General features: G+C 50.2%; 1 protein-coding gene across 1 annotated transcript in view; it reads right to left on the reverse strand.

Moving 5' to 3' along the window:
- CIB4 (calcium and integrin binding family member 4) overlaps window positions 1–23705 on the reverse strand; it is a 52981-nt gene extending 29276 nt beyond the window's left edge. Inside the window, exons 1-3 of the mRNA XM_068986651.1 lie at window positions 23652–23705; window positions 23191–23225; window positions 13900–13996 (exon numbers count right to left, since the gene is read on the reverse strand). Of these exons, the coding sequence (XP_068842752.1) occupies window positions 13900–13996; window positions 23191–23225; window positions 23652–23705 (186 nt within the window). The remainder of the gene's footprint in view (window positions 1–13899; window positions 13997–23190; window positions 23226–23651) is intronic.
- Between the last annotated feature and the right edge of the window lie 1378 nt (window positions 23706–25083).

Consider the following 25083-nt stretch of genomic DNA (forward strand, 5'->3'; position numbering starts at 1 on the left):
GTGCGACCCCATGAATCGCAGCACGCCAGGCCTCCCTGTCCATCACCAACTCCCAGAGTTCACTCAGACTCATGTCCATCGAGTCAGTGATGCCATCCAGCCATCTCATCCTCTGTCGTCCCTTTCTCCTCCTGCCCCCAATCCCTCCCAGCATCAGAGTCTTTTCCAATGAGTCAACTCTTCGCATGAGGTGGCCAAAGTACTGGAGCTTCAGCTTTAGCATCACTCCTTCCAAAGAACACCCAGGACTGATCTCCTTCAGAATGGACTGGTTGGATCTCCTTGCAGTCCAAGGGACTCTCAAGAGTCTTCTCCAACACCACAGTTCAAAAGCATCAATTCTTCGGCACTCAGCTTTCTTCACAGTCCAACTCTCACATCCATACATGACCACTGGAAAAACCATAGCCTTGACTAGACGGACCTTAGTCAGCAAAGTAATGTCTCTGCTTTTGAATATACTATCTAGGTTGGTCATAACTTTCCTTCCAAGGAGTAAGCATCTTAATTTCATGGCTGCAATCCCATCTGCAGTGATTTTGGAGCCCCCCAAAATAAATTCTGTTTCCCCATGTATTTGCCATGAAGTGATAGGACCAGATGCAATGATCTTCGTTTTCTGAATGTTGAGCTTTAAGCCAACTTTTTCGCTCTCCTCTTTCACTTTCATCAAGAGGCTTTTTAGTTCCTCTTCACTTTCTGCCATAAGGGTGCCATTATTATAAAACATAATGGAAAAGAATATAAAAAAGAATATATATATATGCATAACTGAATTACTTTGCTGTACAGCAGAAACTAATACCACTTTGTAAATTAGCTATACATTAATTAAAATAAAAATTAAAAAATAAAAACAAACTCAGAAGTGTCCCAGCACTCAGAGGGAAACAACCACTCCCTGCCTCCAGGTGCTATTCTTCTCTGAATGTTGCCTGAAATCCCATCCAGCCACCTGGAGCATTTTAGCATTTTCATAGCCATCCTCTCCTGCAGGCTACACACAGATCCTCTGTGGTGGGTGGGGCTGCTATCCTTAGGTCCATTTCTCAGGGAGCGAAAACTGAGGCCGCATGCAAAATATAAACTCCGGTCCAGGACTTGGAACAACAAGCCTGACGTGCCTGGGAGAATTGAGGGGCTGCAACCTGGAGGCGTCATCCAGCCCCAGCACACAGAAGGGGCCTGTTTTCTGTCAGAGACTGAGGCCAGAGCTGAGAAAAGTGGAAGTTCCCTCGCAGAGTCTTCTGTGGTCGAGGCTGCCCCTGATCTGGCCTGGCCTTCCACCTGGGTGAATGGGTCCCCACACCCCAGCTCTGCAGAGCTGTGCTGGCCTGGAGCTCCAGGCGAGCAGCATAAGGCCTCCTCCACACCCACGCGGCTGGGAAGAAGAGGCAGCAGGGGCCCGAGGCCTGCAGAGAGTTGAAAATCCTGGGAACAGAGCCCCAGTCAGCCCAGCCAGCACCTCATTAGGAGGCGCAAAGTGGGGAGGGGGCACTTTAGGAACAACATTATTTATTCTATTTTTAAACAAGCCTGAGGTCTCTGGGGGCACAAATGAAGTTATCAGAAAAGACATGAGTAGAATAAAGCCCCAAGCCAGCAAAGCTGAGAAGGCCCCTGGGGACCCGGAATCTTGAAAAGCTGAGATGGGGTTTGTTTATCTTGTGCTTTGAGAGCACAGGACTGGGACCAGGGTGCTGGACAAGGATGTCCCAAAGCCCTCTGCAGCCTGTTCCCTCTGGGCCCCCCAGGGAATTCGGGTGTGAGCTCTACTCTAAAAGGTCCCATCAGTGTCATCTGCAGCCGGGAGGGAGGAGGCACCACCTCTGGAAGGAAGCCCAGGTTCACTTCCCACCTCTGCCACGTGAATGCCTTTCCCAGTGGGCAGAGCCCAGGGGAGCTGGTGCTGCAGGGCACCTGCTCCCTGCCCGGCCATCCCTGGCTCCACACTGGACAGGCCCTCCAACTGCCAGAGCCTCCACTTCCTCATCTAGCAATGGGCTAGTCGTTCTCACCTTGATTCCCAGGTAACCCTCTTGGGGAGAAGCAATGAGACAGTGTGTGCCCCTGGGGAGGGCTGGACTTGCGTCTCACTGGATCCCAGCGCTCTGAAAAGCGGACTGACTTGTCTTTCCCATCTCAAAGCTTAGGAAGCCAAGGCTCCACGGAGTTGAGTGACTCGCCCTGAAGCATTCAGACTCAGGCCCACCTGGTTCCCAAGTCTGTTTTCCCTCTGGTGGTGGGGCAACTGCCTGACAAGTGCTCTTGGGAGATTTGAGAGAAACTCAAGTCACTGATAAAAGCGATTACAGCACTGAGTAGGTGTGGCTGGATGAGAATCACCTCTGAGAAGTAAGTGATGGGAGATGGAGCAAGGTGAGCAAGACTTGCAATCAATGTTCCCGGTTTCTGATTTTGCTTTGAACTGCAGACAGCCACCACAGCTACTTCCCACTTACTGGCTGGGTCCAGTAAGAGGTGACATGTGAGGTGGTGGGGAAATGGTCAAGCTCTGTGCAAATGAAAGCCAAATGTCTCTCCAGTTCTCTTCCCCACGCCTCACCCCCGTTACCATGTGAAATATGGGTTAAGCAGATTGCACCCAGGGAAGCAGTGGAAGGGCTCCACATTTCCCCTACTAGGGGCACCACAGAACCGACTCATTGGAAAAGACCCTGATCCTGGGAAAGATTGAAGGCAGGAAGAGAAGGGGACGACAGAGGATGAGATGGTTGAATGACATCACCGACTTGATGGACGTGAGATGGAGCAAGCTCTGGGAGTTGGTGATGGACAGGGAAGCCTGGCGTGCCACAGTCCATGGGGTCACAAAGAGTCGGACACGACTGACTGAACTGAACCGAGGGGCGCCGAGCAGAGGCTGCTACAGGTATAGCATAGTCCACTGGCATGCACTGGGGCACGGGCTGCCCTTGGCCATCCTACAGGCTCCCTCCAGCCCCACTGCCCCAAGTTAAAAGCCACAGGTCTTGTGCCTTGCCCTGGAGTCTACATGGAAAGTTGAGACCAAGAAGGAAGGAATTGGCCCAAGGCCAGGCAACCAGAGGAGGGAAAAGCTGGAACTGGAACCCAGAGTTCTCCCCACTGTCCAGGCTCTCCTAACTACCTGTGCGGGAGACATTATACATCCATCGGGAAGATGAGGAAACTGAGGCCTCGGGAAGAGCCGTGGCATGCCCAGGGCTGCCGTGTCTGCGCTGTGGCCAAGGCTGGAGGCCAGATCCTGTCTCTCTGCTGCTGGGCCAGAGCAGAGACTGCGTCCTACATCACCGAGCTTTTTTCTGAAATGAACCACTTCTTAATTCTTTGGCTGAATGTCTAAATAAGGATTTTTGCCAATTCTGAGCCCTGCTAACTGATGAAGCTGTCAGAAAAAGATCTAATGATGCTTGAAAATGCGGGGAGTGAGCCAGCTGCCAGATTGCCTTCCCAGCCCTGCCTCCACATCAGGGAGTCAGGACCCTCCCACTGGTGGAGGGGGCGTGAGCCCTGGAGGCTGAGACTCTGCTGCCTTTCTTCATCTGCGTGACCCTTTTTGATCCTCTGCTTGCCAGCTGTAAATGCGGATAGCTCTGAGGATTAAATGAGATGCTATGTGTGCACTGCCCCAGCACAGAGCCCAGTCGGGCACAGATTTCAGGGCTGGCTGGGATGGTGGGGGGTGGGGCAGAGTGGCCAGTGATGTGAACTCTGCTGGACAGACAGGGGTGGCCCTGACTGCAGCCCTGGGCGGGCGAGAGCTGAAGCTGCCAGCTCCGTTTGGGGAGGCCCCGAGTCACCCCCAGTATTTATCTTGGGAGGGACAGATGAAAGGCTCAGAGTGACCTTAGGCCCTGCGAGATGGAGCCCTTGGGTGGGAGCCTGGGAGGCTGGGCTGGGGCGCTTGGCAGGCCAAGCCCGTCCCTTTGTTCTCTCTCCTTTCTCAGTGGGACATTTGTTCACGCGGGAACCCTGGGCATTAGGGGTGGGGCCTGGCTTGGGGACCAGGGAATCTGACAATTCCCAGGCCTGCTGCTGGAGCCTGAGAGACTGGGCTCTGGGAAGGGCCCTCCTGAAATGAGTTGGACTGAAGGGCAGGCCTTCCCCGCACATGAGACCCACGTGTGTGACCTGCCACCCAAGGGCAGGCTCTGGGAGCATCCCAGCCAGAGACGGGAAAGGCATTCTGCCTTAATCACTGACTGGCCAGACCCCCAGCTTCTTCCCATCCTCCTTCTTCCTCCTGTTACACACATGTGCACACAGGTAGACATACATACATACACCCACATGCGTTGCCTGCTTGGAAGCCTTGAATTCGTCCTCCCCAATAGATGGAGAAGTATGAAGAACAAACAGGTCTTGGGTGCAAATGCTTCTTTGCAATTGTGGGGCTGTGGGTAGAGCTTTTAATCTAGACGCCTCTTCCTCACCTGCAGAGCAGGTCTGTGCTTCACAGATCTGGTGAGGAGCCAGTGAGGCAGAGAGTGAATAGGACTTTTAACCATGAGGCTCACAACTAATGGTAGTGGACATTTGGGGCTGGAAAGTAGGATTGCTGTAACTATCCAATCTGCTTCTATTTTTAACAAGCCAGGGAGACTATTTGAGGGTGAGGGAGGGGTTCAGGGCAGTGGCCTAAATACAGCATGAAGATTACAACTGGGTCCAGCTGTCCTGGCCTGGGCTGGGGGTGACCAAGACACCCCCACCCACCGCTGGCCTGCCACCTTCCCTCCGTGCCCACTTCTCTGCCCCCTGGCTAAATTTGGTGCTCTCAGAGGACAGCCCCAAGCTCATTGGAGCTGAGAGGTGGTGAATGTTAGGGGCAGGCAGACTAGTTCCCCATCAAGGAGCAAACCCCAGACAGAGCCCATCAGAGGACACAGTGGGAATTCAGAACATGGAGTGTGGAGAAAGCTTTGTTGGAGCCAGAGGTGAGGGTTCCAACCTTACCTCGGGCTTTGATGGGCCCTTGACCTTGGACAGTCATGTCCATCTGTGGGCCCTAGTTTTTTCATCTGTCAAGGCCTCTCTGCCCTTGGGAGGTGCAGGGAGGTGGTGGCCATGAGAAGGCTCTGACAAAGTTGGTCCAAAAATACACTAGGAAAACTCCCAGACCCCTTAGTCACTGCTGCCCTTCGCACCCTGATCTCTTCTCAGATGGACAGGCGGATTCAAGTTCTCCTCGTGTGTCCCCATGGAAAAAGAGAAACTAAGGGCCTTTGGGACCCCTTCCAGCTGGGGACTCCGCCAGACAAAGCAGGATGGTCATTTATAATAATAGAGTTTTCACTGGAAGACTTGCTTACCACCTTTGACCCTCTGCTTCCCCAGCTGTCAATGCAGATAATAACTCAGCCAGCCGAAGGCTGTCGGGAGAGTTGAGTGCAGGTGCCTGAGGGCTGAGCACTAACCCTGGCCCAGTCACAGGACGGTACTAGTGAGGTCCCACCCATACCCTTGGGAAGGGTGCTGCACCCAGACTTGCCTGGCTGCCCCAGAAGCTGCTTGGCATCCTCAGAATTTAGGAGTGGATGCCAACAGCATGACCAAGAGGTCTGGGGCTGGGTCTCTGAGAGGGACTGTGCCTACCAGGTAGGCTGGGACCACCAGGTCCCAGTATTTAGCACTGGGGTTGAGAATCAGAGCTCTGCAAAGCCCCCCAGGGTTTGCTATTCTCCTGTTTGTTCTTAACCTTGAATTGCTGAGAAAAGATCTTCTAAGCCCCCAAGACCTCGGTTAGTGTACAACATATGATAAATGCATAAGCACGTCCAGGGTGCATCACTGAGGACCAGGAGTGAGAACCTTATTCATCGGATTCCAGAAAATGTCTCCTCCCCGTGGGAATTGTTCTCTGGTAATTGATAGGCCAAGGAGTGACATTTCCCAGGGGTCTGTGGGAAGGGAAGGGGCTCCCAGAGCAGCCTGCCTGGGATGAAGGGTGGTGTGGGGGTGGGAAGGGAGAAGGAACAGCATGAGCGCAAGGCTCAGAGGCTACCAGCCAAGTGGAGCATTCGGGAGGCTGGCTGTGGAAAGCGCAGGAGAAAAACGTGTGGGGACAGCTGCTGTCTGTGTGGAAGATTCGGAGGCAGCATCAATGAGGAGACGGTGTTTTTGAAACGTTTTCAAAACGTGTTGCTGAATATCAGGAGTGCAGGTGTCAGTCCTTTATAAAGATGACAGGTTGAACACTCGCATCTATTTTCATTCCCTTTGACACCCACTACAATTATCGTAAACAAGTCTTTAGAGGCATGACCCACGGAAACAGAGAGAGCACAAGGAAACAGCAGCCATTACTCAGCGACACACTCAGGAAGCAGGTGGACGAGAGGCAACTGACCCAGCAGATGCCAGAGGGCAGGACCCTGAGACTGCAGCAGGGAACTCATTATCAACCTGCTCTACGTCCCAGAAGTTTCTAAGGCTCTGGACCTGGAAATGTCAGGTTGCTCTGGAAATAGATGTTAGCTAAAAAGAGCCTAATGTGAGTCTGAGTGAACTCCGGGAGTTGGTGATGGACAGGGAGGCCTGGCGTGCTGCAGTTAACGGGGTTGCAAAGAGCTGGACACGACTGAGCGACTGAACTGAACTGAACTGAAAAAGAGACTGATGACAGTGTTGTGAAGCAGTTGGAGTTCTAGACCTCCCTTGCTTTTGACACTGGGAGGTGATTGTCCCTCCCCAGCCCCCCACAGAGGTTTATTCTCCCAGGAGAGTGTAACAGAGGCTCTCTGCTCTGGGGATGTCAGCCACGGCTGAGAACTGGAAATTAAATCAATATACATGTGCTGGAGTCTGAACATCCACCAGTGCTCTTCCCTGACTGAGCTCCAGAATCCTGGCAGCCAGAACTTCTGTTCTCCAGCGTGTCCTCAAGAAATGACCCCTTTCTGCATGGCGTGGCTTGTGGGATCTTTGTTCCCTGACCAGGGATTGAACCCATGCCCCCCTGCAGTGAAAGTGCAGAGTCTCAGCCACTGGATCGCCAGGGAAACTCCCCTATTAAGGGAATTTACATAAAGTAAAACTCACTGCTTTTTTTTTTTAGTACAATTTGGAGACTTCCCTGGTGGTTTAGTGGATGAGATTCCAGGCTCCCAAAGCCAGGCAGCCTGGGTTTGATCCCTATGGGGAACTAAGACCCTATAGGCTAGAGCTAAGCCTGAGTGCCACAACTGAGACCGCATAGCTGAAATTAAAAAAAAAAGACTACAGTTCGCTGAGTTTAGACATTGGAGACAGCCATACCAACCAAGATAGAGAACACTGCTTCCACCCCCAGAAGTTCCCTTTGCAGTAAATGTTCTCATAACCCTAACTCCTGGTTGCCACTGATCTTTTCTTCAGCCCTAGAGTTTTCTCTTCCCCAGAAGGCCATGTACTCAGAAGTAAACGGGATTAGTGTTTTATGTTGGCTCCTTCCACTTTGCATCACGTGTCAGATTCAGCCATGACCCTCGTTTCGGCAGTTCATCACATGTTACTGACTACTGTTTCCTTGTACACAGTTTATCTAGCCACCCAGTTAATGGCCCTTTGGGTTGTTTCTAGTTTTTGGTTCTTACAATTAGAGTGGTTGTGAACATTCAAACAAAAAAAAGGCCCCTTCAGGGAAGCTCCGAGTTAATAAACCACACCCAGGAACTCAAGCTCTGAAACAGGTTTTTAGCAGCACCCCTCCCAACTTTTAATTATGAGCAAATAGTTACTAAGGATTCAAGGAAGGCCTCTGATGTGAAAGATGGTGACCCAAAGCTAATGGGAAACAGCACCTTGGATTACAGATTGGAGAAGACATTACATTCAGGAAAAATGAAAGGATACTTTTTTTTTTTAAAGAAATAAACAGAGAATAAAAATGAGCTCTTGGGAATGAAAAGCATGAGGGCAGAAGTGGACAATTAAACTGGAGGTAAAGATAGAGTTGAGTAAAGTTCCCCGGAGAAAAAGCAAAGGGATGAAGATGAAATATACAAGAGAAGAGATGAAACATAAAGGACCAACCCAGGATATACAACATAAGAATATTGAGTCGCAGAGAGAACAAAGAAGACAGAAGGCGAAATTACAAAAGAAATAATTCATGGAAGTGTCCCTGAATGGAAGAACAGTTTCCACACTGAATGGGTCCTCTGCATGCCCAGTACTGGAGAAAAAGACCCACACTAACTCCCATTGCTGGAAATTTCAGAATACTGGTGTCAAAGAGAAGCCTCCAAGTTTTCAGAAAGAAAAAACAAAAAACAGATCACAAAAAAAGAGATTAGAAAACAGAAGGGCTTTGGACTTCTCAGTAACAACAGTGAAAGTGAAAATGTAATAGACTGATGTTTTCTAAACTCTGAAGCAAAGTTGATATTGAACCTATCATTCAATTCCATCTGAACTCCCAATCAAGTGTAAAGAGAGAATAAAGACATTTTCAGATATGTAAGGTGTCAAAACACTTACCCCCATGCACCCTTCATCAGGAGGCTACCGGAGTATGTGCTCCACCAAAACAAGGGAGGAGAGAGAGAGGAAAAGACAGGAAAGAAGCTGGGCAACTGTGGAAGGAGACTCCAGACCGACAACAAGTACCAGGCTCCAGAGGGCTGGCCAGCCCTAATTAGAGTGGATTGGAAGACTCCAAGAGAAATTTTGCCAAGAAAAGGGAATGTTCAGAAAAGATCTCCCTTCTGAATGCCTTTAGAGGAGAGTGAGATGATTGGCAGGGGGTTGGTATCATATTTACTAATAAATGCATAGAAAACTAAGCAAAAGCAGTGATTAAATCTAGGAAAGACAACAAAAAATGTGCAAAAAGGGAAAACTAACCATAGCCTATTTCATGATTCAGCTCTGAGTAGCACATTCAGCCATGATAATGGAAACACTGTATAGTGACTGAACTGAAATTATTAGAGTTGAGTAAAGTACTCTGCCCTGTACTAGGAGGGCAGAGGAAGGGGGAGTTATGGGCAGGGTGGGTGTGGGAGAGGCAAAGAGCCTCTTCTCTGGGCAGTGGGGGTGCGGGGGTAGAAATCAAAGGCTGAGTTATCAAGAAGGGGCTGAACATGGTTTCCTCCAGAGAAGAGAAACGGGGGAGGGCAGTCCCCATAAGGCAACTTGATTCTCAGCCTGCATAAAAAATTTATTTAAATACTATATAGTGGTGGTTCAGTCACTAAGTTGTGCCCAACTCTTGCAGCCCCATGGACTGTAGCCTGCCAGGCTCCTCTGTCCATGGGATTCTCCAGACAAGAACACTGGCATGGTTGCCATTTCCTTCTTCAATATATGTGTGTGTTTATGTATATATATAATTTTTAATTAAAAAAACACAATCCCATCCTTGCCCCTCCCACTCTGGCGGTTTCTGGAGAGGCTGAATAACCATGAGGGCTTTTCATTGTCCATAGCCTTGGGAGTGAGTTCATTGCAAGCTATTCTAAGCTTCCCTCGTGGCTCAGATGGTAAAGAATCCGTCTGCAATGCAGGAGACCTGGGTTCAATCCCTGTGTCGGGAGGATCCCTTGGAGAAGGGAATGGGAACCCGCTTCAGTACTCTTGCCTGGGAAATCCCACGAACAGAGGAGCCTGGTGGTAGTTCATGGGGTCACAAAAAGTCGGACACAACAGAGAGACTAACACACACACATATTCTAAGCAAGTGGGCTCAGCCTATAGCAGGCCTCTGCAAGGCTCAGAAACACTGGGGCTAGATGGAAACTGACTTGGATCTGAAACCTCAGAAGCCACACCTGGAGCAACTCCTGACACCTCAGGCATGTTCCCAAACCTCAAGATGCTTTTACAGATTTGATGCTGCGATAAAACAGAGTAGGGATCAGGCTGTGCCCAGACCACCTGCCTGTAGGAACCCCAGAAGGGAGATGGAAAGAGGCTGGAGGTATGTGGTAGCCCTGTTCTTCAGGGGAGCTTCTACCAGACTCCCCACCGGGACACCCCAAGATCTTCCCCCAGGTCCTGCTGCTGGCTGTCCTAGTCCCAGAAACTAGAAACCCGCGTGGGTCACACCATGCCAGTACTCAACAGTGTTTATAGAAAGGAAGATCGTTATTTACAAGAACAGAAACATTGAGCTAATTCATGTTTAAATACACCAAACAGAGCGGCAGACAAAAAAAAAAAAAACAACCCAGAAACTTCTGGGTAAAAGGGGGCAGTGAGCCCCGGCTGAGCAGGGCCTTCCTGTGTCCCTGCTGGACTCTTTTGCTCAGGCTGCTCTTGCCCTGCCCTCCACAATGGGCAGACCCTTCCCAATGTTAGCCAACCTCCTTTTTCCACGAGTGTATCCAAGTTAGGAAAACAGAACTCTCTTCCCAGATCACTCAAGACCCTGAGCCAAGTAATACCGGTACCCAGAGCTCCCTTGGGCCCTGTTCTCCAAGCTTTTCCAAAGAAGTGTTCTGCACAGGGTGAGTCACCCAGCTCCCATCCTTCAGACCACAGAGGACACGGGGATACTTGGGTCCCCACCTCCCATCAAACCTCTCCTTGCTTCTTTTGGGAAACTCAGTTTTCTGCTTCAATCAAGATCGGAAAGGCACAGAGAGAAACTTGAGTCCTGGATCTTAACCCCCCAAAGCTAGCCTGAGGACCAGGAATGATCAGCGACAATGTTCTTGACAACCAAGAATAGAGGGAGAGAAATAAAATGAAAGAGGGATGTGTATGGAAAGAATGGTTGTTGCTTCTGGTAAAATTAATATCTTTACAAAGTGAAATGATGATTGTGGATGACATGTTTTCTTAAGTCCTTACTTGACAAAATTGGAAAGTTAGCATCTCTAGCTAGTCCTCCCACAAAATAATAACTTTGGGAGGGGGAGCAGATTTCACTGGACTATGAACATCCAGAGTTTGGGACATATTGCGGTAGATGACCCAAAGAAGAGTAAGACCAAGCTCCAGGTCAGAAACAGAACCGCAGACTCAGAGGCTGAGCAGGGCACCAATGCATGCGGTCCAGCGGCCGCTGACACCTAAGCGTGTGCCGAAACACCACCAGCTAAGGCTTGGCCCGCTCCCGCTCAGTACCCTTCCGTGACAGGAAGCTCACTTCCTCTGTGTACAGCTCTGATGATTACAAAGTGCTTACTTTGTATTGTGGAGAAACCTTCATCCTTGGACCCAGGCCTACACTTGGGAGCCCCTAGAAGCAGCCCTTTCACCTGCAGGAAAACAGCTCCCTTCTGCACTCTTTGCCTCCCAGTCTTCTTTGACTTCTATTTGCTTCCCCTCACCACCAGTCATTCCTCTTGTGAAGTGACTTGCTTGAGGTCACTTGCCTGGCAAGTGAGTTCAAAGCCAGCTCCTCTGCTCCTGGCCCTGTGCCCTGCGCCCTAGCTCTCTCCATGAGGCAAAGGCTCAGTGTGTCCTCAATTCAGGAGATGGTACTGGCTGTTCAGAAACAGTTGGAAAGGCAACAAAGAATCCAAAATGGGAGGGGGGAAGCAATATACAAAAAAAGTCAATGTGATCCCAATAAACACGCATAGATCCACATTAAAAGTGAAAGTATGGAAGGCAACAAGGCAAGATGGTCATGATGGTCACTCTTTAAGGTAGGCTACCTGGTGATTTTTACCACACTTTTGCTTTTCTCTCTGTGCTTTCCAATTTTTCTGCAATGATGTGGTTTTTATTTGTAGGATAGAATAAAATAATAACCATTTAGAAGAATGAAATAAGAAATGTCAAATTAAAGTAATCACATCCCAAGACATCACCCACCGTCCCACACCCCACCCCCCCATCTCACCCCCCGGCCGACTCAGTTCCCAGCCACTGTTCTGTGAACAAGCTCCTGGGGCTCTTGGGCCCTGGACGGTGGTCCGCCCCCAGACCCTCACACACTGCAGCACTTTACAGCAGTCTCACATTCTTGCTGCATCAGCGCCCAGCCCTTGACTGCCAGATGATGAGCCCAAGGTCAAGTAGACCCCAGACCACCCGGGGTCATGGCCAATGTGCTCCTGCCATCTGCCCCTTGTCCATTTTCTCCAGCCTTGGAGCCCCAGCCCAGCCCCCAGGTGGAAGAAAGGAGAGGATGGGGAACAAAACGGAGGGTGCAGAGGACCGTGGCTCATCCCTGCCAGGTCTGTTACATGCACAGGGTGCGCATATTGTTGTACAGACAGGAGATTAAACTCAGAGGAGAGATCTGTCATCCGTGGAGTGTGATGGAGCTGGGCCTGCACCCAGCCCTCTGATCCAGTCCAGTGCTTGCTCCTCTGGGGCTCAGATCACAGCCCCTAGGCGTGACTGTGGTGTGCTGGGTCCCTGCAGAGTGCTGAGGCCACGGGTCACACAACACCCTCTGTGCCAGCCCTCCAGGGCGGGTCTTTGCCAGCTGCTCCCTAGGGCGCCTGGCAGTCCTAGGCACATGTCAGAGCCAAGCCCTGATTAGAAGTGGAGGCCCGGCCCTGGGGGTCAGAGTCCTGTCTGACTTCCAGGTTCTGCGGTGTCACGTGGCCCTGCGTGAGTTTTTCCCTTGTTGGGTACTCAGTTATCCAAAGGATAAAATCAGAGTGGAGAGCATTTGACAGTGATTAGACTGGCGGTTTACAAGTCTTTTTTTTCCCCAAGCCTAGTATTTGGGTCGGAGAAGGCAATGGCACTCCATTCCAGTACTCTTGCCTGGAAACTCCCATGGACAGAGGAGCCTGGTAGGCTGCAGTCCATGGGGTCGCTAAGAGTCGGACACGACTGAGTGACTTCACTTTCACTTTTCACTTTCATGCATTGGAGAAGGAAATGGCAACCCTCTCCAGTGTTCTTGCCTGGAGAATCCCAGGGACAGCGGAGCCCGATGGGCTGCCGTCTGTGGGGTCACACAGAGTCAGACACGACTGAAGCAACTTAGCAGCAGCAGCAGCATTTGGGTACTCTGGGACTGACCCGTGACACTGTCCCCCATCCTGGACGACAGGGCAGAAGCTCCCCATTCAGCCTGGCCTTTGGGTGCCCCTCACCCCAGCTCCCTGTGTGGATAGTCTAGGTCTTAGAGAGATGTTCCCCACCTTAAGTAGGAGTGTTTGTGGGTGTAGGGATGGGCAGGGCTGTGTCTGTGTGAGTCAGGGGTCCCAAGAGGACAGGCTTCCCATTATGTAGCCGGGACATTTTCCAGGGATGTCCCCTTGTTGAGGATTCTGCTCTCAGCTTGCCTCATCCCCTCCCTCTTCCGCTCCCCCGCTTTTGGTTTCCTTGTCTTCTAGGCTCCAGCCTCTATTGCAAATCCCAGGCTCTGTCTTCCTTCTGTTTCTGCCCTAGAACAGGTCTGTCACTGGGGAGGGGCCGCCCCTTCCCCTCCCCCACAACCCCTCTGTGGTCTCTTCCTCAAGATCCCTCCACCCTCCACTTCCATCCCTGCACCCACCTCCCGGGGCCCTCTTTAAAGAGGTGCCCACTGTGCTCAGAGCCAGTTTTGTTTCAGACAGAAATGAAGATGGACTTTCATTGTACAATGACACTTTCAAACCATTATTCTGCCGAGACCCAAATGAAAAATCAGCAAGTCTGACACCTCTGTGATTTGTTCATATGACGCTGCTTCTTTGCACAAAGTTTAATTAAAATTTCAGGAGCCCTTTATTGTGCACCTCTGGGCTCTTCCAGGCGCCCTGGGGGAAGGGCAGGGTCTTTTTACAACAGAAGGCAGTGCTCAAGGACAGTCCCTAGGAGATTGGGGTTGGGGTGCACTGACAGCTGGAGCAAAGCACAGCCTGTGGGGGTACACGGGCCTCAGGGAGCACACGGGAGCCCAGCCACCCCGCCACTCCACCCATTTCACAGGTGAGCACACTGAGACCAGCACTTTCCGAGACTCAGCAGATCCCAGTGACACCGCCCCATACCTTCCACCCCGCCCCCTGGACTCACCCTCAGGGCTGGCAGGGAGCTGACTTGATCCACGGTGAGCGTGGCCTCCTTGTAGTACTTCCCGGGCGGACAGAGCTTCAGGAAGGAGTCGTGGATGCTGAGAAGAGAGACAGGAGTGGGCTGTAGGTGGGGACCAGCAGACCCCCTGCCTCCTGCAGGCTCCCTTTGGAGGATTGATTGACACACATTTGGTAGTTATAAATCATCCTGCCCTTCCAGAAACATGCCTGGGGCTCCAGTGTGCCCAGCGCATGCGCTGTGGGGGATGCAAAGATAAGCCAATATGCTCTGTAGCCTGAACATGATCTACAAGTGCACTGGAAAGGACTTCTGCCCTCCCTTCCTTCAGTCCCTCCTTTACGGATGGAGGAACCAGCAGGGCCTTGGGGAAGCCAGGATGCCACCCCAAGCCATCTGTCCAGCCCCACCCTCATCCCAGGAAAAAGAGGTCACTCCATGGGTGTGGCCAGGCAGCCAGCAAACCACACAGCCATCCGAGGCCAGTGAGCTGGATCCAGACGGTGGGACTGAGCAACTGTCCTCATCGATCCAGTAATCAATGTCTGACTGCGGGCCTCCTCCCTGCTCCAGGCGATTCAGCTTATGAGGGACAGGCAGGCAGAGGGGGAAATGAATGGCCTGTGGGTGCTGCGAGGCAGAAGGTAGGAGCGAGCACTGCCCCAGGCCAGGAAAGCAGGGCCCTCCCCGCCCACATTCTGGAGCATGGACCATATCAACCTTGTAAGGGGTTGGGGAGGGAGCTGAAAAGTGGGGTGTAGAATGGGAGAAGGGAGATAGTCTCTAGGAAAAGATTGGGTGGCAACACTGAAGGACAGCAAGGAGAGAGGAAAGCCATTGTACCCAGGGTGGGGGTCGGGGGGGGGGTGTGTGTCCAGTGGCCTCCAGGGGAGGGGGCACCCCAAGGAGCATTTGATCACTGTCATTGTTAGAATTGCTAGTGTGGGGTAATAAGAAGGCAGACTGACTTTGAGTAAGTTTTATTAATTTTAAAGAAATATCTGAGGCCGGGCACCTGTATGGTTGACACCCAAGGTGTCCCCCACTCTGACCCCTCACTAGGAGTACCTGCTGCACATTGCCGACTCGCGTGGACATTTCTGGTGGAACCTACAGAACCATCTTGCAAGGAAGGGACCATTATCTCTTCCTTACAGAGAAGGAGACTGAGACTCAAGGAGGTAAAATACTCACCTTGCCCAAGGTCACACAGGGGTGAGCGTGAAGCCAGAGCTGCAGGTGCCAAAGCTCTTTCCCCAGGAGCCCAGAGAGGAAGGTCTCAGAAGGGCTGCGGGCAGGGGGTGGGGGGCGGGGGGTGGGGGTGGGAAGAGAGGGAACCCCACTGCCATGGTCACCCGCTTCTTGTTTTTTAAGCTCTGTGTGCCTAGTGCATTCAACCAATGAATTCATTCAACTCAATGAATCTTCCCAGCAACCCTGTGGGATAGATATAGGGGTGATGATGTCTATAGAGGTGGAGACCAAGGCTCAAAGAGTTGAAGGGGTCTGCGCCAGGTCTTTCAGCTTGGAAGGGGTCTAGGGGGATCTGAACCCTAAGCCATGCCCCTCAGGCTGTGCTGCCCACCTCTAAAGGGTCCCAGGTGAAAGACTCTCAGCACCTCCTCCCCGCCCTGGAGAGCCTTCCCGGGAGGGGGTACTGTGGGGAGGGGGAGGGCCCTGCCCAGACTTCGTGTCTTCCCAGGCCGCCAAGTGGGTGGGCTGCCCGCAGATGAATCGTGGCTGTTTCTCGGCTTGCCACAAAATGTTCTCCTCCAAATATGGATCAGCTGGCTCTAAGTGGAACTCGGAATTAATCACTAATGGACTCAAAAGTCAAAGCCATTTAAAAAGCTCACACATCTCGCCTGCCAGAAAGCAAGCAGCCCAAGCTGCGTCTCCCTTCCACACCTAGCCAGACAAGGGGAGAGGCTGTCTTCGGGCGGGGAGGCTGAGACAGTGGGGGAGACCAGCTCCACTTCTCTGACTCTGCAGGACCTTGGGTCTGCCACGTCCCGTCTGTGCAGTGAATCTCAGCTAGCTCCCTCCATCCTCCAGTTCAGGAATTCTGTACCCTTCTCTGGCATCCTGTCCATCCCTTGCCTCTGAGACCCTCCACTTTAGCCTTTTTTGACTGGGTGGGTCCCGCATCAGAGGCACACAGGGAGCTTGTGAAGGGATCAGCTGTAGAGATTCTCATTCAAGGCTAGCATCGGTCCAGGCACATATAGGTTCTACATGCTTCTGTGTTTGTATTATACAGGTAGGACTGAGAACACAGCTCCAGTGAAAGTCTCCAGTTACACCCCTTCCATCCCAGTCTGGGCTCCCCGACCTGGGCTTCACCCCCATCCCATGGGGTCAATTGTCCCTTTCACCATGGAGTGGCCTGCAGGTATTTTATGAATGACCTCATCTCTAGCCTGGAAAGGTAACTTTTGGTTCTATGATCTACTGGTTCCAAGCTGTGTGACTGGGCAAATAGCTTTATTTCTTTGAGCTGGTTTCCTCATTCACAAAAAGGAGATGAAAATACCATGAAAATGACAGCTATTACAGTCTCAGCACCGACTTCTGTGCCAGGCAACACTTTAATACCTGTGCAGATCTGATCCTCTAACTGACCTAATAACAATTAGGTTGAATACGTACTTTTTGTACGTGTGAAAACTGGGGCTCAGAGAGGGTAAGAAACTCACTGAAGATCACACAGCAAGTAAGCGAAAAAGTTGAGCCTCAGACTCTGGCCTTTGACTTCTAGGAAGCAAGCCTCTGTCTGCTGACCTTCTGGTGCTCCAGGTGCACCAGGAGCTAACAGCCAGGACAGGCCACGGAGACTGGCAGGTTTGGGGACCTCAAGGGTGCTCAGAGGATCCAGGGGCCTCATGGTCAGGTTAGCCTGAGCAGGAACTGGGGCAAAGCTTCAGGATCCCATTTACCAGAACTACATCCAGCCCAAGATCATGCCAGGAGCCGTCTATGAGCAATCTAATATACTCTGAAATTGCTCAAACTGAGTCAGGCTGACCCAGGCTCAGACATGGAGATCTAAAGGAAGCCATACGTTCCCTTTCTGAGTCAAGTCCCAGACTCAGGGTCCAGAGCCTCAGGTGAAGATAAGGGCCCCAGAGGGGCTGTGCACTGATTCCATAGAGACATCTGGAAGGTGGGGGGCAATTTAACAGCAATTTAACCAAAGTCGGAGAGGGCTAACCTGGAAGCTGAGGACGAAGGGGACCCTGCTCTTTGAGAGACCAGCGGTATGTGAAAGAAGATTCCCACAGATTAGACATTTAGGGTGGACAGACCCCTTCTTAGAGAGCTGAGTCAAGGCAGCCGTGGATGAGGAAGAAGCTGTCACATGTGGTCTGCCCCTCCCATTAGGTGTCATCTGCGGATCTGGTGACCAGGCCTTTTGGTCCCATGCAAGTCACAGATAAGAAGGTGGGAAAGCGTTAGACATGGGCAGAGCCACCCTGCTCCCCTGTTTATCAGTCTCTTGGATACTTTTTTTCAGCTGGCCAAATCTATCCAGATGTACTGTCATCCAAGCCACACTTCTTTGTCACGTTCATAGGAAAATCACAACACAGTGTCAGAGGTGATGTTGGAAACTTGTTCAGAAGTGACCAGGGCTTAGTCTGGCCTGATTTAGCCCTGGCAGCCCAGGGTGTCTGCTCTCTCCCCTGAGCATCACTGCCATCTGCCCCCTGAGCCACGGCCGGTGTTGCTTGGAACCCATATCAAAGCTGCCCCTTCCCTTTACAGACAAGGCATAGACACTAACCGTAACGTAATCCGTGCTCCTGTCCCTCCAAGGAGTTAACCTAGGATCAGCTTATATGTGTGTGTGTATCCTTCCTAAGATATTCTCTGTGTGTGTGTACATATGCGTGCATGTATAGCCCTTCATTTTACTAAAAGTAGCACCCTATGTGTACCAGACTAGTTTACCAAAGTAAGAGTGAAATAGGTTTTTAAAAGCCGACAGCACTATAATTAATAGTATTCATACACAGTATTCTATACCACTTCTTTACCCCTGCTCTCTAGAGGCTGAATTAAAAAAAAAAAGTTTTTCTATTTCTCTTGGTTTTTCCTTAATATTTGCATAGTATTTCTAGAGATGGTGCTGATACTCCCACTTGGTATTTTTTCATTGCAGACTTTATTTTGTGACTTCTTACTGTTAAAAAAGAGAGAATTTATCTCTATCTATAACCTGCTGGATGGCATCACGGACTCGATGGACGTGAGTCTGAGTGAACTCCGGGAGTTGGTGATGGACAGGGAGGCCTGGCGTGCTGCGATTCATGGGGTCGCAAAGAGTCGGACACGACTGAGCGACAGAACTGAACTGAAAACCTACTTCAGGCTTCCTTCGTGGCTCAAGTGGTAAAGAATCTGCTTGCAAATTGGGAGACCTTGGTTCAGTCCCTGGGTTGAGAAGATCCCCTTGAGGAGGGCATGGCAACCCACTCCAGTATTCTTGCCTGGAGAGTCCCCATGGACAGAGGAGCCTGGTAGGCTACAGCCCATGGAGTTGCAAAGAGTCAGACACGACTGAGCGACTCAGCACAGCACATATATACTACTTCTTCCCCTAACATCCTAGTATAAAATGATTTTCCTGAATCAAAATTCAGTATTTATATTATTGTTACATGTATGTATTAGTACATATTATATATGTATTATTCAAGCATTGCTCACAGCTGAGTTCCCTAGTACAACGTGATTACATTTTCTTTCTTGCAAGACTCTTTGTTTTTCTTTTGCTTAGGTTTCAGTGTTTGTGTTATTATTTCGTTCTCAAACTTTCTGCACAACTGTGAAGTTCCTCTTCGTGTGTTTATATACCTTATATCATCCATAGGTTCATTTTGTTTTCCTGGAGCTATCAGTCCCGGAATTCCTAACTCCTTAATTCTAATCTGGATGCATTGCTTTTCATGCCTGCTGCACTGTCACCCTTGGGTTTCTCTTCACTCTCATTTTTGAAATGCCATTGTGTTGCGGCCCTCTGTTTTCTGATTCTTATGTCTTCTTTTTTCCTTAGTTTGAAAGTGAAAGTTGCTCAGTTGTGTCCAACTCTTTGTGATGCCGTGGACCATGATGCTATGGACTACACGGTCCATGGAATTCTCCAGGCCAGAATACTGTAGTGGGTAGGCGTTCCCTTCTCCAGGGGATCTTCCCAACCCAAGGATCGAATGCAGGTATCCAGCACTGCAGGCAGATTCTTTGCCATCTGAACCACCAGGGAAGACCAAGCATACTGGAATAGGTAGCCTATCCCTTCTCCAGAGGATCTTCCCTACCCAGGAATCGAACCAGGGTCTCCTGCATTGCAGGCAGATTGTTTACCAGCCGAGCTATCAGGGAGTTCTTTTCTTAGTTTACTCACTAATTTTAATGAAGAACTTAGTTTACTTGATAATTTTAATGGACGCTGCAGAAGCTGCCTGCATGAGGTAATTGTTTTTAGAAGTCACATATCAAAAAGTATTGTTTCACCTTCACTCTTGATTCATAGTTTAGCTATGACTTAATCCTACATTGGAATTTTTTCCTTTGAATTTTGAAGGTGTTTGGCCACCGTCTTCCAGCACAAGTCAAAATTCTACTTCCCGATCCTCTGTATGTATTCTGTTTTCTTCCTCTGTGGATGTTCTTAAGATCTTCTAAATACCTCTGGTGTCCTGAAATAAATTAATGTAGGCTTAAAAAAATTTTTTTTCCTTCAAATACGTAGTGTCTCTCAGGTTTCAATTCATGTGCAATTGCCAAGTCTGTAACGAGCTGGCTGGCAGCTCATCCGTGCTCATCTCTGTTCCTGGTGGTCCTGAGTCAGAAGCCTGCATGGCTAGCTCTCTCCTCGTGGTGAGCTCCTGTCCTCTGCTGGGCTGGGGAAGGGGTGCTGAGTGGACGGCAGGGCAAGAGGAGAAATCATAGAACGCCAGCTTTTTGTTTTCATTGGAGCCTTCATCCTGGCATTCAGAAAGGGGCCTTTCTGGGTCCTTGAGTCCATCATCCCAATCCCTGTTTTCAAGCAATGTGCTTTCAACTCTCAGCTCTAAGTCTGTATCATGGATCTCTTTGTTTTCCACTTGGGAAATTTTTTTCTCTCTCTCATCTGCTTTCATCTCTTGAGTTCTCCCTTATGAGTTTCTTTCTTTCTCTTTTTCTAATGCTAGCTGTCCTTTTAGTAGGGAAAATACATTTTTTTAAAAAGCTCAATTCTCCATGTTCATTGGAAGCTATGGCACATTGCTTTTTTAACTTTACAATATACCTTGGAGATACTAATCCACATCCAACATAAAACTTCTCCTTCTCTAAGGACAGTGCCATGGATGGATGGGTCCATCCACGTTTATTTCATCCATGCCCTCTTGATTCAAGTGCAATGGCCAGGTCAAAGTGCCTTTCCCTTCCTGAAGCAGGCTTCCAGTCCTTCTCCCGTTCTCTTCTATTCTTCACAGCTCCTGGCAGCTGTTCTATACCCTCCGCTGCTCCCCAGAGTGTGGTCTTCCTAATCTGGAGACTCACCTTGGTTTGAAGCAGCAAAGAGCTCTCTCCCTGGTATCACCCCACACATCTTAGCATTTTTGTCCCCACCTTCGTGCCAGTCCTGCTCTGCCTCAGTTGAAAGTCTCCATGATGGTGAAACACAAAGAGAGTAGACACTCAGCCACTGCACCTCCTCTCTGCCTTCCTGGAGCACTGGCATCCCCATCCCTCCTCCAGCACTGACCCATCCTGTTCTAGAGCCCAAAAGGTGGGAGTCTCATGGGCAGAGGCTGCCCAAGGGCCAGGCACCAGGCCCTCATGCTTAGGCATGGCACTGACAAAAGACAGGGTTGGCAGGAGGTGGCTTTGAGAGAAGTTGGTTAGAGAAGTTGGGCTGAAGTGGAGCCTTTGCTGGCCTCTCACTGGGACCTGCCTCCCCAGCACAAACGGATGAGGTGAGGCCCCTCCCATGAGGGGCTCACTTTCAATAGGGGTGGAGAGAAGTGTGAAACAGGAGGTAGGCAGGGGCTGTCTCATGGCCTGTGTGGGCAGTTCAGAAAAGAGGAGTCCCTACTGACAGCTCCCTACTAGAACATCTGTCTCAAAGGCCAATAGAGAACACACGAAGATGGAAGGGCTTCCCTCCCACTCTCCTCTCTCTTGCCTGACTTCCCCACTCAACTCCCACCACCGCATTGGTGGTGGGGATGGGGCACATGTGAGGGGCCCTAGGGATCCAGAGAAGGCCATCTGAGAACGTTTGAGCTTTCTAGATGGAAGGAGGAGCAGGCATGGTCATGCTGAAGTGGAGAGAGGATAAATTAGTGCAGAACAATCCTGTCCTTCCTGTTGACATTTTAGACATGTCCACCCTTTGCCCACCATTCCTACAGCTAGAAATCTCTCCTATGGATTTACTCTCACTTGTTGAATAAGCTTTGTTTTTGTTCAGTTGCTAAGTCACGTCCAACTCTTTGCAACCCTAGGGACTGCAGCACACCAGGCTTCCCAGTCCTCCACTATCTCCTGGAGTTTGCTCAAGTTCATGTCCACTGAGTTGGTGATGCTATCTAACCATCTTATCCTCTGTCGCCCTCTTTTCCTTTTGCCTTCTATCTTTCCCAGCATCAGGGCCTTTTCCAATGAGTTGGCTCTTTGCCTCAGGTGGCCAAAATATTGGCACTTCTGCATCAGTCCTTCCAATGAATATTCAGGGTTGATTCCCTTTAGGATTGACTGGTTTGATCTCCTTGCAGTCCAAGGGACACTCAAGAGTCTTCTGCAGCACCACAATTCAAAAGCTTATCAATTGAATAAGCTATTTTTACATAAATGTTTACTATAACATTATTGATAGAACTAAAAGTCATAAACAACTTAAGTGTATGTTATGGGGGAGGTGGTAAAATAAATGACATTTCCTCTATAGGAAAGAATGTCCCATAGTCACAGAATGAGAGATCTCTATGTGCTTTATGTAAAGATAGCCAACATGAAAACTTGAAAAAAGGTCCAGAACAGTATAATGATACACTATAAATTGGTAAATGCTGCAGTGTGAATGAGATAAAAATTTTGAAGGATATTTATGTAGATCTATCTATGAAAATTTTTTCTGGGAGCCTTGATGAGAAACCAACTGTGAACAAGGGTTATCATCAGGGAGAAGGCCTGGGAAGGAGAGAGATGCTTACTTTTCTTTTAGAATATTTATGCTATTTTAATTTTCTGGCCATGCTCACATATTACCTTTCAATTTTAATTTCATTTTTATGCAAGTGTTCCTTTTTTAGAAAATATCAGTGAGATGCATAAGTAGTAGGATGTAGAGTTGTGTCATATTTTTCTTTATTTCTAAAATGAGCAAACACTCGTTTTAAAAGGAAAGCGATGACACCCGGTGACTATCCCTGGTCTCCATCACTTCCTGTGCCCTGGACACTCACCAACCCCCCACCCCCATGCCAGGAGAGTCTCATGGTTGCGGCAGAATCATTGCCCTGCCGGGGACCCCGAGTGGGAAGTGCAGCCTCCAGGCTGGGTGTTGTCTGGGGAGGGTGAGTCCAGCAGAGACAAAGAGGTGAGAGGGTTCTGTGGATCTCAGGGCAGTCTCCTCACTCCAGCCTCCCTTCACCCCACCAACAATGGCCTGGAGACCCCCTTTCCTCCTCTCATGAGTTTCTGATGAGCACCTGGCCCAGGCTGAGTGCTCTTACATCTCTCATGCTGTCTACTCCCTCTGCGGCCCCGTGAGGGAGCCTCGTGTTGGCTGTCTTGGCCTGGAGCCTTCCTCTCTGGCCATCACCAGCATAAGAACAGGGGGTGGACTGCGCATTATTACACCCACCATGCTGGGAGGCAGTGAGGCGAAGCTTGGGAGGGAAGGGAGGACTAAGAGGGATTCAGCGGGGCATCAGCTTTACCCAGCTAGAGGACCACCTAGCTGCATGCGCTGCAGACCTGTTTCCCAAGTCCTCTCCTCCTTGTCCTCATCATCCCAGGGAGGCCCTGTCCATCTCTGTGGTTCTATGAAGAAACCTTGCCTTGGATCCCATAGCAACCTACAATCTGACATTTCACTGTAGTCGGGCCCTGGGAATCATGACCTTGGACCCGGGACTGGGGTCTCTGCCTGTCTGCTGCCAGCCTCATCTCCAGGACTTTGTAGCTCTGAGCAGGGACCACATTCAGGGACCAGAGTGAGGCTGTACCAGGGTAAGATTTCAGCTCCAATGGGAGGGAAAGGGGGCCCCCTCTACTCACCACAGGATTTCATTCCTGGTCAAGAAGGTCAAGGCCTGAAACAAACCACAGACAGGTGACTTGCCCACTCTGTCCAGCCCTGCCCTGGCCCTCTGGGGAGTGGGCAACTTCGGGGGTTGGGAGGAAAAGCTGACACTCTCATTGAACAACCAGGGAATGGAGGCTCCTAGCCCTCAGAAGCAGATGCCCGAGGTGGTGGCAGAGGAGGAAACAGTACCCCATCTCTGATGGCCTTGGGAGGGAGCACAGTGGTACAGGCCTGCAGAAAGAATCGGAGACAAGGCGAAAGCCCTGGGATCTGGAGCAGGAAACAAATCGGGAGGGGCCCTCTGAGGGCCAGTGTGGGTCACATGGATGTAGGTTTAGTGAAGGCAGGGACTACAGTGAGAGTTTTCCCACCCCTCCCACCTGCCTTGGGAAGCTCCCACCACTGCCCAGAATCTCCTGCTTGACCTACCCACCTGGTATTCTTCCAAATCCTCCCAGTGCATCTGGTACCTCAGGCATTGCCCCATGCCAACCCCACCCTTCTCTCTGCCAGCAGCAGAACCTCGGCCCCAAGGGCTCACCAGCTGTGCACCAAGTAATTGGTTGCCGTGGCAACCTGCATTCCACCTTCTGCCCATTCTACCTGAGTCCCTGAGTGGGCAAAGAAATAGATTCTTTTAGTTCCAGAGGCCAATGGACATCATCCCCAGAAGAGCGAACAGAAAGGCAGCCCAGTAGCAGGTTCAAGAATCATGAGCCAACCTTCCAGATCCGCCAAAGGCTCACAAGACATGTGTCCCTGGGCAAGCCACTCAGCCTCTCTGTGTCTCAGTTTCCTCATCTGTAAACTGAGGATGATGGTCATGGGATTGTGGTGAGGATTATTTGAGTCAATACAGATAACAATGCCTTGTACATAATAAGCTTTCAATAAGTGTTAGCTATTAGAACCATGGCCCAAGGACTATGCCAGGTGTAGGAACACAGAGATGAGTAAGCATAGAGTCTGACATCAAGAAGTGGCTCAAAGAGCACAGTAAAGGGCATTCCTTCCCATCCATCCTGTCCCTGCAGAAGCCAAGGGCACAATCAAATCAGGATGATACAAAGAGGGTCTATTAAAGAGACTCTCCAAAGACAAGGTCAGGGTGTGTGGAAACCACTCAGGATCACACAGAATCCAGGCTAGTAACCACAGAGCCGCTACCAGTCCTGGCCCAACACACACGGAATCAGTACCCCTGTACCATCCCCTCCACTTCTTCCGATCTTCCATGGGGATGGAGAGCAGAGTGGAAAGTGAATCTAGAAAGATGAAGTGTAGCACAGACCTCAGTATTGCTGTTCAGGAGTATCTTTTCAAAGCCATCCCCTCTGGTCTCAGTGCCAGTGTTAGCTTCCTGGTCCTTGTACCCACGTCATTCCACACCCTTTCCCAGGTAAACAGCTCAGAAGCTTTCTCATAGAGCTAGTTTATATCTCTGGAAATGTGGCTGCTCATTCTTCATCATCTGCCCTCCATGGAGACGGAGACTGGCAGAAGAAACCCAGGAGCCTTCAATCCTTATTTACTAGACAGACACAAGTAAAGTACCTACAGGATGCCAGGTGCTCAGCTTGACTCTGGAAAAGACGGGTGAATGTGGTGTCAGCTTTCAAGAAATGAATATTTGCCACATACGCAGACACACACACACACCATGGGAGATTGGGTAGATGCCATCAGAGAGGTAATATGAATTAGGAGTATTTAGAAGAGGAGAACCCTAGGCAGGAAATCTTCATGTAGGCGGTGGCATTTAGGTGGTTGTTACAATGTCATAGTTAAGAATGTGGGCTGGTTGCATCACTTCTTGCTGCATCCCCTTAGGCAAGTCATAAAACTACTCTGAGCCTCAGTTCCCT

This window comes from Capricornis sumatraensis, chromosome 1, assembly GCF_032405125.1.
Source record: "Capricornis sumatraensis isolate serow.1 chromosome 1, serow.2, whole genome shotgun sequence".
Lineage (NCBI taxonomy): Eukaryota > Metazoa > Chordata > Mammalia > Artiodactyla > Bovidae > Capricornis > Capricornis sumatraensis.